Source organism: Seriola dumerili, unplaced genomic scaffold (assembly GCF_002260705.1).
Source record: "Seriola dumerili isolate Sdu_G_001 unplaced genomic scaffold, Sdu_1.0 BDQW01000187.1, whole genome shotgun sequence".
In the NCBI taxonomy this organism is placed as follows: Eukaryota; Metazoa; Chordata; class Actinopteri; order Carangiformes; family Carangidae; genus Seriola; species Seriola dumerili.
Window position 1 is genome coordinate 2,219,569 of NW_019174442.1, and position 15,420 is coordinate 2,234,988.

General features: G+C 42.5%; 1 protein-coding gene across 2 annotated transcripts in view; it reads left to right on the top strand.

Moving 5' to 3' along the window:
* LOC111227467 (E3 ubiquitin-protein ligase pellino homolog 1) overlaps positions 1-15,156 on the top strand; it is a 48,861-nt gene extending 33,705 nt beyond the window's left edge. For both annotated transcript variants that reach the window (XM_022752983.1, XM_022752982.1), the window contains exons 3-7: positions 6,376-6,505; positions 7,274-7,375; positions 8,592-8,789; positions 9,371-9,559; positions 13,653-15,156. In XM_022752983.1, coding sequence (XP_022608704.1) covers positions 6,376-6,505; positions 7,274-7,375; positions 8,592-8,789; positions 9,371-9,559; positions 13,653-14,231 — 1,198 coding nt within the window. In that variant the 3' untranslated portion in view covers positions 14,232-15,156. The remainder of the gene's footprint in view (positions 1-6,375; positions 6,506-7,273; positions 7,376-8,591; positions 8,790-9,370; positions 9,560-13,652) is intronic.
* Positions 15,157-15,420: the final 264 nt, after the last annotated feature.

The following is a 15,420-nucleotide window of genomic DNA, read 5'->3' on the forward strand; positions in this document are numbered from 1 at the left end:
CAATATATCCAGAACACACCTCTGTGACACTAAAATTATGGTCTAAATAAGAAGTAAGTGTAGACAAGACGCTCAAATTCCAATCATATCATATAATCGATTAAATGAGACGACAATCAGCACATTAATCATTAATAAAAATAATCATTATTTGGTCTCTGGTCAAGATAATAGCATGTTTTTTTTCCCCTCAATTTCCTCAAACAATCCTTATCCTTAGATGAAACTATCTTAAGATTGATATTGAATGTGTTGATATCTCTAGGGAATGAGGTTTGTTTTCTTGGTTACTGCATGTGTGTAGATTGAATGTGAACTGTGTGTTTTGGCGATGATTGACTGTATTGGTCGGACGGTGTTGGCTCTATGAGTCATGGCTGATAATGGCTGGATGTGTTGGTCACAGTAGTTGGCTGGTCTAGTTCACTCCAATCAGTGTTTCCAACCCTCCCAGTGTTTGCTCTCTGGTTTGGAACCACATGAGTTCACTCTGCACGCAGACCTAAGAAGTGACCTACCCATGTGTGCTTTCTGGTTTGAGTTCTTGAGGTATATAAATTGAAGACAGTTGCTGAAACAAGTCAAGTATTTTTTAAAAACAAATTCACTTCCACGCAATAATTTTGATAATGTGCAATTTGACATTTTTACCTCTTAAGGCGGAGACACACAATTACAATTATACAATTATAGGGGTCGCTGCCAGTTGTTATCGTAAAGATTTGTTTTATCATGTGACAAAGTTCAGTCACCTCCAGCTCCCTCACCATCTTTACGTGTGGTTTGTGCAGTATTTGTTGGTTCAGGCCCGTTTTCAGATTTGTCCCAAGCTTTAAACTACCTGTGTAAATGCAGACACACATTCTGGCCGTGGATTTCACACTATTCTGCTGACAGACAGTGGATGATTTGACATATCTAAAAATAGGCTTTGTAAATGTTAATTAATAGGAAGGAAATGCACTTGTTACAGTTCTTTAGATAAATAAATTGTTTTGGTGAGAAACACTTAATGTAAACATAACTTTGCTGCTTGAAGGCACCAGGATACAAACAGTAAAATATTTATATGGATGCAAAGTCTGAACTAAAAGAAGCAGTTGTGTTTATTTAATGGGACTTCCTATTGTTCTAATGATTACCATGTGCCAAAGATGTCATATTAGATAAGAGATAATCATAAATTTAAGAACAGTGTAAATAGTGGTGGATAACAGAAAAGGAGCCAATGCTGTGGTACAAGACCAAGTGTCCTGGGGGAATAAACACTAAGGATTTACTGTACAAGCAGTTTGATTTGTCAATTAACCTTTGTATATCTTCTAACAAGCTCAGCAGACTAAGCCTCTGAACGGTTCAGCAGAAGAGTTGACAACAAGATATGAACAAAGGCAGGGATCCAGAAAGAACAAACGGAAATGCTTTTCAAGAAAGCAACAGAAACAACTGGGATATTTTTTGCCCCGTCGCACAGGGTCATGCACTGCGAGTACACACAGTTAGGATTGTTCAGCGAGAGTTACAATTAAGTATTTTTGGAAGATGAGATTAACCACATTGCTCCGTATATTACAAGATGGGATCGGTTTTGGCCAGAAGCAGCACCGGATTCTCATCTTAAACACCTTGGCTTTCTCTTCCTCCAGAGAGTTGTTTTGACTCGAGTCCACATACTCAGCTGTAGGAAAAACCCTCGACCCCACCCTATATCTCTAGCATAGGAGACAACTGCACACATACACAGACAAACACAGACAAACACACCCACACACACACACACACTTTCCCCAATAACAACTGACAGCGAAGGACTTCCTTTATCTGTCTGTCTCCTGTTTATTTCCCAAAGGGCTATTCCACCCCACTCCCCATCCCAGCCCACTCTGCAGGAATGCAGATGTCGGAAAGACTCCTTACACGCACATACACACACTTCCTTGCGCTTGTACGAGACAGACACAGCTATATACACACACATATTTTTCATGTCTCACACAGGCACACACAGTTGGTTTCACAGCTGACTCACAGTTTTGTTGTTCGGAGTTATTCTGGAGCCGCATTGTCAGGGAGATGACCGTGGAAATTTTCCCTAGTGGAAAAACTGCAGTGAGCAGTAAATGCAGTCCCATGCCTTTACAAGGGAGAACCCCGGTTTTCCGTTTTGCTCTGCTTTTTCCGCTCCTAGTTTTTGATTCTAGGTCAGGTCACCCGTCTTAAAAGGTCAACAGGGGCACTTCTCGCCGGTTGACATGAGGAGTCACACTGTGCTGCAAGTATGGCTGCTCTAAGTGTAGCGAACACTTTAATACACATTACAGAGCTGGAAGTGCATTTGTTTTCTATGTGGCCTCAGTGGGAGTTGAGCCCCTAACATTAGAACCATGCTCTCACCAACCCTAAGGGAATGTGACACACAAACTATTCACTCTCATTAACATGTGGTTTCTTTAAAGTAAAAGCCATATAAGGTGGTGGAAACATAGGATGCCCTTTTACCCTTGCCAAACACATAACACAGCTTTTATGTTGCTCCTAACATTGACAGAATCTTAAATGTTGCGAGCCCTGATTGCAATTAACCTTTCCAATTATCATTTTGCTGTTCATGAGGACCATGTTGTGAATGAGAATGCACCAAAGGTTAAGGCTGCCTACTGCTAGATGGTATAAAGCTGCTTATATCCCTTCAGGTGCAGTTAAATTTTACTGTGAAACCGTCTCCAATCCATTTAGTGTTTCCTACTGTGTGTTGTCGAAGCTTGACAAACGTGTTGACTATATTTCCCTCTTCATGGAAACACTTCACTGAAACACTGAAGAGTATTGTTTACATTCATGTTTGCTAGCTTCCAGTCTTCTTCTTCCTTGTTTTTGCTGGCACCTTGCTTTGCTTCTTTGCATGTTACCATAGCCAGCTGTTGAGCAGTGGAATAACAGAAATTTGTTGTATAGTACAAATAAAAGTGGGACTCATAAAAAACATTGGTCCATAGTGCTGCTAGAATTACATTTAAGATGTAGCAGGATTTAAATCCAGACAAACCCCAAAACTCTCAGCTCACAAGCCAATTATTGGAAACAACTGCACAACAAACTCATACCAGTTTAAAATACATTCTACTTGATCACATCCTAAATTGATGCTTGACTGTACAGAACTGACCACTTGATTTACTTGCTTCACATCATTTCTCTTCGCACATTTTCTCTGAGCAAAACTCCGAAACTGGGATCATTAAGTCACAGTGGATCAGCCAGATAATCACACTGAATCGACACTTCATTCTCACAAAAAAAAAAAAACCCTGACATATCGACAGCAAGTTAGAGGTCTGCAACCAGGAAAACTATTTATAGGAGGGTCAGCTGAACTGTAGACCAGTGTCTGATAAGTAAAAAATGTCAGTTATGATAATACTTTCTTGCAACAATCATTTGCTTTTTCTGATAAAAAAATGTTTTCAGTGTGCAGCAATTGAAAGGAAAAACACCATTCTCTATTTCACTTCTCCTTCCACTTTGTGCCAAACTGGGTAATCAAACTGGGTCCTCGTGCTTCTTATGGCCGGTTTTTGTTTGCTAGGTGATGGTTGAAGTTTACAGTAAACTACTTGCAAGCCAATATAAACTGTTCTCACGACTGTGCTAACTAAATGGCTGTAGCTGCAGAGAACTCCACACATCTGGTGCTCTGCAGCAGGCTGAAAGTGCTTTGATTTAATTGTGGCTCCTGTGTGACCAAGAACAGACTCGCACACGCAAATACTAAAGGAGAAGCCCATCAACACGTAGCACAGTGTTGTATCTGACCTCGTCAGTAACCCCAATCCAACATTACCATGTTTGAAGCCCTGTGTTGCTAACGGCCTAATCCAGAGGAATGCTGCAGCGTCTCTGGGGACGATCTGTTTAGAGGCACAGTGGACATCCATGTGGCTTTTTAAACAACTGTGACATCACTGGATACACTGGAGTCCCTCCAAATCCACCTCTGTCTGTCCAGATACTGTACATCTGCGATTCAGCTGTGTTGCATTGGCAGGATATCATCCGTTTCTAAGACAGTATAGATTTGCACATGGAGATGGAACTCGCTGCGTTTCCTTCCACACCGTATGTTTAGTTTGGCACTGAGACATTTTAACTTTTTAATATTTAGTTACTCAGCCATAGGTAGTAATTTCCCACACAAGCTTTCTTAATGTTTTTGTAGGGTTGCTCTGTAAGTGGTGGCTTGTTAATGCACACTGCGCTTTAGATTACTGTGTTTGGAGGGATCACACTCACACACACAGGCCTGTTGCTAATTGTGGGAATTGAAGAATACACTATGTGTCTGCGCACAAAGACTAACTTTTTCCCTAACTCTGGTCCTTCCTGCCTGTATGAAAAACCTGTTCACACACACACATGCACACACACACATAAAAACACACACTTGTTACGAACCTTTGGCCTTTCTGCCATTGTTTTTCAGAATATGTGGATGCATGTATGTACACGCACACATTACTGCTACCCATGGGAACTCGGGTTTGAACTGCCAGCAAGACTTTGAGCTTTCTCCAGCAGACTGCCCTGCCCTCTCTCCGGTTACGGGCTAAACTTCACCATGGTTACGCTCTTGCCATGGTTACTCTTCCCAAACGTTGCTGTGGCTCTGTTCCCTCACCATGGTTACTCATAAACCCTCCCAGCGTTGTTTGATCCCAGCAGATTTGCTCTCTGAGAGAAACATTTAGCTGTAGGCTGGGCGTCCTTACAACCTGTCTGTGCCGTCTTTACTGGACCCAGTGCAGTGGGTGGGTTCATTTCAAGAGTCTGATTGGTCAAAGACACGTTCCAACTGGGCTCAGGTTCTATACACCATGGCAAGTTCTGCTATTTTAAACACATCTTTTTCTCTCTTGTTTTCTCCTGTTTTTGTTTGCTACTTTAAAGAAAACTTTTCAGACATTACACACTCGAACCCTTGATTTCTGTACGTGCTTACCTGCAACTGTGACTATTTATCATGACTGTTTCTTAAACATTTGTTACTGTGTTGTCCAGTATTTGTAAAGTTTATCACTGGATTCCTGCTTTGGAAAGTTTTGGGCAATGATACATGCTCTGAACGTTTTGGAGAAGTCAAGAAAGTTCTTTTTATTGTATTTCATTTTATTTTCATTTGTTTTTGCTGACTTAGCCTAAGCTTAAGTTTTTAATATCATGTTTGTCAATATTTAAACACTATTGAAAAGAACAATATACATGATTACATTAACAGTGAGAATTACTGGATTTTTCTTTAAAATAGCTAATTAATGACAAACATTAATTGAAAACTGCAAAACAAAAGGCTGATGGAAGCAGTTATCACAGCTGACTATAGTTGCAGTATATCAGTAAAGTCAGAGGAATCCCTCAACTTTTGTGGCTGCTGGATTTCATAACAGCGTTTAAGGTAGCGATCGGCGTTTATGTATGCGGTAATGTTTATAAAGCTGTGGTACTGCTCTCAGGAATTTCCCTTGACAGTGATGACGGCTTATCTGAAACACGTGTGTGCAGTAAAGAATAAAATCTTGTGACTTCTATATATTCACAGACCCACCAACTGATCTTCACATATGTGCACGAGTAGCTGGAAGCCCAAAGTACTGCTGCAACAAATGTGAACTTTCTTTCTCCATTTCTCCATTCTGTTTTTTAAATCACTTAATATTGTTGTCAATGGGTTGAATGAGATATCTTGATTTTTATAAATGCAGTTTTTTCTCACCCTGGTGTCTGAGCATCGTCTGCTCAGAAACACACAAACACGCTGTTGATATACTGAAACGTAGATGGAGATGGTATTTCTGAGTGTTTTCTTACTTTAGGATATCAAGCAAGACAAACACACACACACACACACACACACACACACACACACACACACACACACACACACACACACACACACACACACACACACACACACACACAGTCCCGGTGTTGTTGGGAGTCATAGAGACTCCATTCTCTCGGAGGGAACGCCTCTGTTTATTCTCCTTTCCTCAGTCATGTATCAGGCTAAATGAGTCTCTCTGTGTGTTTATTTTCTCAGTCCTTCTGGGGTTATGTTTGGAGGGCTCTGTTGTTTATGGGGATATGATTTGCTTTTGTAAAAAAGCAGGTATGAAAAGTATAGGCTGTTGTTTGTGTGTGTGTATGCACATAACCATGGAGGGAGGGCACCAAAATGCCTCGAGCGTTTTCCACAATGACTGTTTTTCCAGTGTATTATACAGCTGCTCAGACAATAATGCCCCATTGTTTATTGTTTTTTTGCATGTATGTGTGTGTGTTTGTGTGTGTTTGTGTGCATGTCTATGTATGTATGTGTAGGTACAATGGCTCTCTGCCCAACGGCGACCGAGGTCGACGTAAAAGCCGTTTTGCACTTTGTAAGAGGCCGAAGGCAAACGGGGTGAAACCCAGCACAGTTCATGTCGCCTGCTCTCCACAGGCAGCCAAGGTGCAACACACACACACACACACACACACACACACACAGAGTGACACACAATACAGTATCATTTGACCCATTTTTAAAAGGTACAATGGTTTTTACACAGTGTTTAACTGGAACATGAGAAAGAATTATAAGAGAAACAAATGTGAACAGTTCAGTGGAAAGTAACTGAGTTTTTTTTTTTTTTGTTGTTTTTTAACAAAGTCCTGGGAGACACATGCTCATGTGTTTCCATCAGCAGTTATAAGGTCGTCCAGAAATCCTCAAATCTATTAAATGAACAGGGGATTGTGAGGGGTTTGTGTATGTGTGTGTGTGAGAGGACCTTTGCTTTTTTTGGTTTAACATCTGCACTTAATGGATTCTCTGAGGACACACACTCTCCGTCGCTCACACACAGGCCAGGCTTTTAGCTGCAGTAATTTAAAGAGTCTGGAAGAGTGATTGTCCTTTTCTGTCATGTGGGTGGTCCTGGTCCTGACTGACCGAAAAGACATTGAGGCTGTCGTAGGTCCAGCTAGTGACTACATAACTGAACTCTTCACCCACCCCACCCTTCCTCTGTCTGTCTGTCTGTCTGTTGTTCGCTGTCAGGATCAGTGAGGAGATGTCAGAGGTGTTTTTGCGATAAAGCATGTTCGGGTTCAGTCCTTGTTTACATTTCAAGTTGAGAGTTTTAGAGCATCTAAAGGATCTTGTCTTTTGTCTTTCTCCCTCTCTTTCTCCCCTCCCTATTAATTTATCCCTCCTCTGTTCTTTCTGTCTCAACAGGCCATAAGTAACAAAGACCAGCACAGCATCTCGTACACTCTGTCTCGAGCCCAGACGGTGGTGGTGGAGTACACCCATGACAGCAATACAGACATGTTCCAGGTAACAAGCCTCAGCTTTTATCAGAATGACTAGATTTTTACAACCAATTTACAGTCCTTGTTATTTTCCACTTCACTGCTGCACTCACACACACCTGCTTAAGTAGGGGTTGGTAGCAGAGCTGGACCATTGAATGTGTTAGAGCAGAGGTTTTCAAGCTGCACACAAACCAGCGTTAGACTTTGTGTTGGAGTGTAGGTGATTCAATTTTTAATGTTAGTCATCAATTATTTAAATATCAGCAATTTTAGCATATTCATGTCTGTCGATACACAGTATATTGCAGCTATATTATTTTCTTTAACTCAAATAGAGGCAACAACGTGCATCTAATAATCAGTAGATTGCAATATAATTGGGTCAGCTGTTTGAGACAAAGCTGGTAAAGTCCTTAAAACACAAATATACAAAAATCATTTAGATGAGGTTCAAAGTTCATTCTTGACCTTGGAAACAACAGTCATGAAAATAATCTCACCACAAAGTCTGTGTTGACTGTTTCTGAGCTTTCATGGAGTTGTAGAAGTTTCCCTTTTTTCTCAGCATTTTAAGAAGCTGACATTCACTCGCGACCTTTGAAACAGCAGTTATGAAAAACCACCACAGTCAATTTAGTAGCTGTCCCGGAGCTTTCGAACATATCACATGGTATTCATCAGCAGAGGGGAAAAAAACTCATTAAATCTTGAAATACATTTTGTATTAAGGAATACAACGAGTGTTCAACACATAACACTGAGGATGTGTCTGAGTCAGGCGTGGATTAAAGGTTTCAATTCTGCATTATCAACACAGTGTTTTTCAAAAGTCAGCCTGTTCCCTGCCTGAATATAGCATTAACACTCTGGGAGGCCGCTGTGTGCGAGTAGCTGTCAGTACCCATCATCATAGTACAGAGTGTCCCCAAAGTTATTATGGGTTTTGTAAAAGTTATCAATGCATGTGAACCAGCTGAAAACTCGTCTCCAAGGTCGTCTGGCTTCATGTAGTTTAAGAAACAGTGTGACATCCACCTGTCATTTCTTTTTAATTTAAAATGGGTTCTGTATTGTACATATTCTCTATTTATGCCTTAAACAGCCTTTGTTTCTGTGTTTTATGTTCTTATTCCCCACAGAGAATCATTTATTATTGTCTCACAGCTGGGATGCGTTCTTAACTAATCTTGAAATCTGTCCGGAACTCGTTATAACACATCTTCATCTCTGTCCACCAGATCGGTCGATCGACAGAGAGTCCCATAGACTTTGTAGTGACGGACACGGTGGCGGGCAGCCAGAGTAACGCAGACACCCAGTCGGTTCAGAGCACCATCTCCCGCTTCGCCTGCCGCATCATGTGCCAGCGCACGCCGCCTTACACTGCACGCATCTATGCCGCAGGCTTCGATTCTTCCAAGAACATCTTCTTAGGGGTGAGCTGTGTTTCGTCTGGTGTCTCAGAGACGTGTAGACGAGTGTTACAGAGTGAAAGACAAAAACATAAAAGATAAAAGCATAAAGCACCGCAAGGAAATGTGACCGAAAGACTGAGATATGAAAGAGTCACACAGTTTGTGTTCTGGTGATATGAAAGATAAAACTCTCAGTGCAAAACTTTTAACCTGTTTTCTTTTCCCAATGATGTTGGCTTTTATTCTTTATCTATTTTTCATTTAATGTCAGAAGCAAACATCATTCTTCTCGATTTGTCATTATCATGACAGCAGAGGGACAGCAGCTGATGTCCTGTCACTGTGTCCTTGTCTATAAAACTGAATTCACACATGCTCAAAAAAAGAGGAGCTGATTCTTGATAATTTACATTAAAGCTCCATCTTGTCATATGGATGTTTTTGCATCAACATGGTGCTGCTAAATTTTCCACTATACCCTTTCATTCAAGTGAGTGACGAGTAGAACATGGGTTTTACACACATTAGGGTCGGGACTATAAAATGAATAGTTGAATTGTCCCCATCCTGCTCACATCCGCCCATGTCTTTGTTTTCATCAGGAGAAAGCTGCTAAGTGGAAGACGCCTGACAGTCAAATGGACGGGTTGACCACAAACGGCGTGCTGGTGATGCACCCTCGGAACGGCTTCACCCAGGACTCCAAACCGGGCGTCTGGAGGGAGATCTCGGTCTGCGGCAACGTCTTCACCCTGCGAGAAACACGCTCGGCACAGCAGCGGGGAAAGATGGTGAGAGAAGATATAAAACATGAAAAGCACGTAGTACAGCATTAACTTATCGCGGTAGTCACTAGTAGTCACTCTCTTTTTTTAGCTCTGTTTTTGGTCTCCTCCACCTGCTGAGGGAAATATCCAGCTCTTTAGCTGCTAAATGCGCCACCGAGTTCACCAGCTGTCTGTCTGCTGTTTGGTGCTTAGCAGGTAGTCAAAATCAATATGAGAGTGTTGAGAATGAGCCGGGCCAGTTGTGGGCCAGTTGTGGGCCAGTTGCGGGCCAGTTGCGGGCCAGGCAGCTAAACAGTGAGCTGAAACTCACTTTAAAGCTCCGTAAAGCTCGAGGGGATCTGCAGAGTTGGGTGATAATTCTCTGTAGGTTCATCACTATGACATATATTCACATTGTTTGCACGTTGTTATTTGATACGTTGGTATTAAAACATAAAATGTCCGAGTTGGATATCAGCTCAAACTTCTGATAGAAGCAGCTTGTCAACGTGGACAAAGTTTGAACTGGACGACCTGATTTTTCAAACTGGTTTCGTTTCAGAAAAAGCCTCTCTCTATCCTTTACAACTTTCTCATCCTTTCCTTTATCGTCACACGCTCGCACCGATCTTTGTTTTTTTTTTTTTTTTTTAATTCTCCTCTCCATCTTCACCTCCCACACTGCACACATCATCAACCACAAGCTCACAGTCAGCATGTCCTCAGTTCTAACATTAACCCGCCTTTTTATCTGGCGTCCCACATGCTTTCAAGTCACACCAGCGCAGCAGAAATTAACAGCTCTCTTATCTCCACCTGGCCTTTACCATACAAAGAGTTAACCACATGTGCATTATCTACTGCTATAGAAACCACTCATTATTTCACAGGTGATGGGCAGTTTGGATTGTCAGCTGTGGGCAAGCACCTATTTTCATTATGTACGGTGACAAAACATGATGGGGTTTAATTGGCTGAATGCACGCAGGAGCGAAGAACACTCAGTGAAGTCTTGTGTTGTTCTGGTTGATGGTGATGATGTTACAGCAGTATTACTGTGAATGTGTAAAGAGACAAACTAGAATCAAGTTGGCGCTCACACATTTCTGAATAATATGGAGTTTCACTTGCAGATGGAAAAACACAGTGTTTGGAAGTTTATACTTATTGAAATGTCTTCTACAATCTCATGCCTTGTGTTCTCCTTTGAGACAGAATTAGAAATAAAAATGGAGGAGTGATTTATATTTTATATTTTTTTCGTTTCTCGAGGGCGGCTCTAATATTTCGTGACTTCATGGGAATGCTCTGAAGAAGACAGTGTACTGGCCAGCTGTGCAGAGGAGAGAGAGGAAGCCAGGGTTTGAGCCTCTCTCTCTCTAGCTCTCTCTCATCATTCTTGAGACGTCTATTTCTGTAATTTTGCATGTGAACAGCAGAGTACAGCACTGAAAATGTGCGCCATCATCCCAGTTTCAAAAGCTAGCGTGTTGTCGCTGCCCTTCCCCCCCAGTCCTCCGCCCTGTTCCCTCTATGATGGTTAGCTATTCACCCTGCCTTTGAGTATGGCTGTTAAAGATAAGGTATAAACACTTTTGATTTCCAAACCACTCCTTTCCCAGCATAAACCAGCTCTAAAACGAACAGATTGTCGGATATCTTTGGAATCCCTTTGACCCCGAACAGTTCAGATGCTGGATTAGCGGCGTCTGTGTCCCGCCGCTTCTGTAACTTCCGAAACCAGTGATCCATCATTTACACCCACTTCACGCCATGACCTGTCAGCTGTGCAGCGGTGAGGTTGAAGTTGCTGTGAACTTTCATTTGTTACACAACCATTTGCGGCACTTTTCATGTGAACAACTGAGTGCAGCATTATGAATGTCTGAGACTGTCTGAAAATATGCAGCATTATCCCCATTTTTAAACCATGTCGTTTATTATTTGCTATTAAGAATAATACAACGTTATGTTTATATTCAGTGCCGAGTAGAACCTCTTTCAGCTTTCTAATCTACTCTATTACCGACCCCCTTAAAACCTTTGCAAGTACACAGCTCTCTAAATGGGATAACTGCCCTGTGTTAGTGAAGGTTAACATCTGAAGGACTTTCTGATTGAATGGGAGGAAAAAAGTCGTCTCAGCAGGTTTACCAAGAAGCTCTCAAAGCTGCCTCGTACTCTCCGTGTGTGTTAACAGATACCTGAGGTGTGCGGATGGACGATTTTTAGCTTTTAAAAAACCTTGTTTGTAATCTTCTCTGCCATAAGATTATTTAAAAAAAACAATATCCATTATTTGAAAAACTGTTTAATTAATATAAAGCCGTGAACCAGTGATATGTCGTAGCTATCGGGAAGTTTGCTTCAGTTTTTTGGATGGACTCACTCAGCTTTGCCTGCGGGGCAGCTGGTCGTCCTTCTGCAGTTTGACACAAGGTTGAAGCCAGCGTAATTAGGAATATCTTACATTGCAGTACACACACACACACACACACACACACACACACACACACACACACACACAGATTTTTATGGAGCCTGCTGTGGGTATTGGGAAGTATAAGAGTATAGTGTCCCAGCTCCTGCTGTGTTTAATAAAAGCTTTTGTGCTGATAAATGATCCTCTTTAGTGTAATTAAACGATAACTGTGTGTGGAGGGTGGTAGTGTGTGAATCGACCCTGAGCGCTAGGATCATTGAATTTGAGTGTGGTTATTTATTGATCGGGCAGACAGTTTTTCATACGGTCAACTTTTATTTCAGCGTGACGGTATGTCAATGATGAGCAGCCTCGTGACCTAAAAGTTACTGATTTGAAATCAGCTGGGCAGAAGAAAAACAACAACTGCTGAGACTCTGAGCTCAGACCCGTTGCAGCTGAGCAGCTCGCCGGCCAATGGCGGAGAGACTGTGGTTTTTCTGGGCAGATGTGAATGTGTGTTGTTTTATCAATGTGACATGAAGAGCGCACATGCACCCAGCGAACCGTCCTGGGTTACATGAAGGTTAAAAAGCGTCACCAGCCGGTGGCAGCGTGATGCTGCTGCCGCCGCAGAAATGTGTTTGCCCCGAGACCCACAGTGACCTCAACACCAGCGCTAACATGAGTGACCTCACACAAACCCTGAGAGCTGCCCTTCCCCTCGTCTGTGTATGGCTTTTTTTTTCTTAGGCTATTTCTTATCTACTCCCCTCCCTCTTTCATCATCTTGTCTTTGTCCCACACCGGTTATCTCCACCTGGAACTTCCCTCTGTGTCTGATCTGACCCGAGTCAAAGTGAGTGCCTCCTCAAGACTGTAGTTTAATACATTTTCCAGTAGCTTTCCGCTCGCCCCCCAAGCTCGGCTTGTTCTTTCAATTTCCTTATGTCATCTTGCCTCCAGCTGTTAGTCCCCTGCATCCTCCCTGAATCACTCTGCTGTCAGACAGAAAAATGGGAATGCTGGAGTTACACTGCCACCTACTGTGCTCAGATGAGTAAAACAACTTTACTGGGCTTGAATATCACCTCAACATTGATCACTGTTGTATGAACCTATCTGAAACTGAATTTATTGTATATTATTGTTCTGAGCTGAAAACAATTTGTCAATTGATTGACACAAAATGAATCAGCAACAATCAGTCAATCATTTCAGTGGTTTAATCGAGCAAAAGCTGTGCAACTTTTCTCAGTTTAATGTCACTCAAATCAATATCTTTGGATTTAGGATGAATGGCAACATAAAAGAAGATATTTAAAGATGTTTGACCTGAACTGCACTTCACATTTTATCATTTAGAATCACGTGTTATAATTTTAAGACGCGGTAACCTAAATTTTAGGACAAGAAAAAGTAGGAGAAATACATGAATGAATAAATACAACCATGTCCCTAAGGTCGTTCCTGGTGGAGAAACTGAATAATCAATGGAGCAGATGAATGAAGAGGCTGTTTGGACTGTTTGGACAGCATTTCTAAAAATCCTGCCGACAGCCACCACAAGTTCAGAATGTGGCTGGCTTTTAATTTTGTATGATATTTAATAACCTCATCGTATGACCTGCTGTATTTTATATTCTTATACTTCTGCTGTTGTCACATCTATAACTCTCTGTCTCTCTGCTTCAGGTGGAGACAGAGAGTCAGGAGCTCGTCGACGGCTCTCTCATCGACCTTTGTGGCGCGACTCTGCTGTGGCGCACAGCTGAAGGCCTGTCACGCACTCCCACCCTCAAACACCTGGAGGCGCTGCGGCAGGAGATCAACGCGGCCCGCCCTCAGTGTCCCGTGGGCTTCAACACGCTGGCCTTCCCCTCAATGCGTCGCAAGGACACGCCTGACGAGAAGCAGCCATGGGTCTACCTCCAGTGCGGCCACGTGCACGGCTACCACAACTGGGGCAACCACCGCGAGGAGAGGGAGGGCCGAGAGGGCCGGCACAGGGAGTGTCCGATGTGCCGAGCCAAAGGGCCGTACGTGCCGCTGTGGCTGGGCTGTGAGGCGGGGTTTTACGTGGACGCCGCCCCGCCCACTCACGCCTTTAACCCCTGCGGCCATGTTTGTTCGGATAAGACGGCGGCCTTCTGGAGTCAGATCCCACTGCCGCACGGCACACACACCTTCCACGCCGCCTGCCCCTTCTGTGCCCAACAGCTGACTGGCGAGCAGGGCTACGTCAGACTCATCTTCCAGGGACCCCTCGACTAGCGGGGGCGCCCTCAGCATCCTGTGAGGGAGGCGGAGCGGGGAGTTTTCTGTTTGGACACTGACCCTGCATTGAAAACGGGGACCTACCCAGATATGTTTTCTTTCCTCTACAGTTAAATATAAACTTTTTTCTGGACTTTTTGTCTCTCTCATTTTTAAGTGACCTTTGTATTGCTTTTTCATGAATGACAACAAAGATTTCTATATTTTCATGTGAAACCAGAGACACAAAAACCAAACAAAGAACACTGCTGGGTAAACTTTTTGCGTTTGTTTCTCGGAAAGAACTTCTAACAACAGTATTTATCTAAATTACTAACATACCGTAGTGCAAACATACGGTTTTTATTCATGTTTATTGTTGCAATATACATCTGTGTACATCTGTTAGAGCTAATTTAAACAAAGACGTTTATTTATGGCCCAGGAACCATTGCTCCATTCTTTATCTGTCAGATATGCCTAACTTCAATACTATTTAGCATTTTAATTTGAAAATACAGTATATTGTTAATCAGATATAAAGTTCTAGGTGTTTTCTGAGGGTTTCAGTCCGTGTCTTTCTCTCATGTTCACCTCTCAGATCTGTTTGTCGTATTTATACACCCTGTCTTCTGGCGTGCTCTCACTTTGTGTGTTAACCGTTCAGTTATACTTCTCTCTCATTAGGCATCACCATGGCCTTCTCACATTCAAAGCAATAGGTTTGGAATGGAAACCTCCTAAAGCATTATGGGAAACTGAGTCGTCTAGGCGTTTTTGTAAACACTCAGACAGCTTGAATGACTGCTCCCTCCCTTTAAAGTCCGAGTGAAACGTTTCTGTGGGTGAGTGATTTTTTTTTTTCTCTGATCACAGGTTAGCCATGATACCGCAGCTATGTAGCTAATGTCCCACAGGTCACACACACACACACACACACACACACACACACACACACACACACACACACACACACACACACACACACACACACACACACACACACACACACACACACACCAACACACTATAACCAGACCTGGTCAAATACTTTTTATAATATTAAAAGTGGAAAGGAACTTGCTCATAGAAAGTGATGGTACAACAATAAGAATACAGATGTTATTAAAATGATGAGAAGTACTGCAGCAGACCAGTGTGGACAGTCTGGTTTATTCTGCTTCTCTGCTCTGGTGTTTGGGGCTTA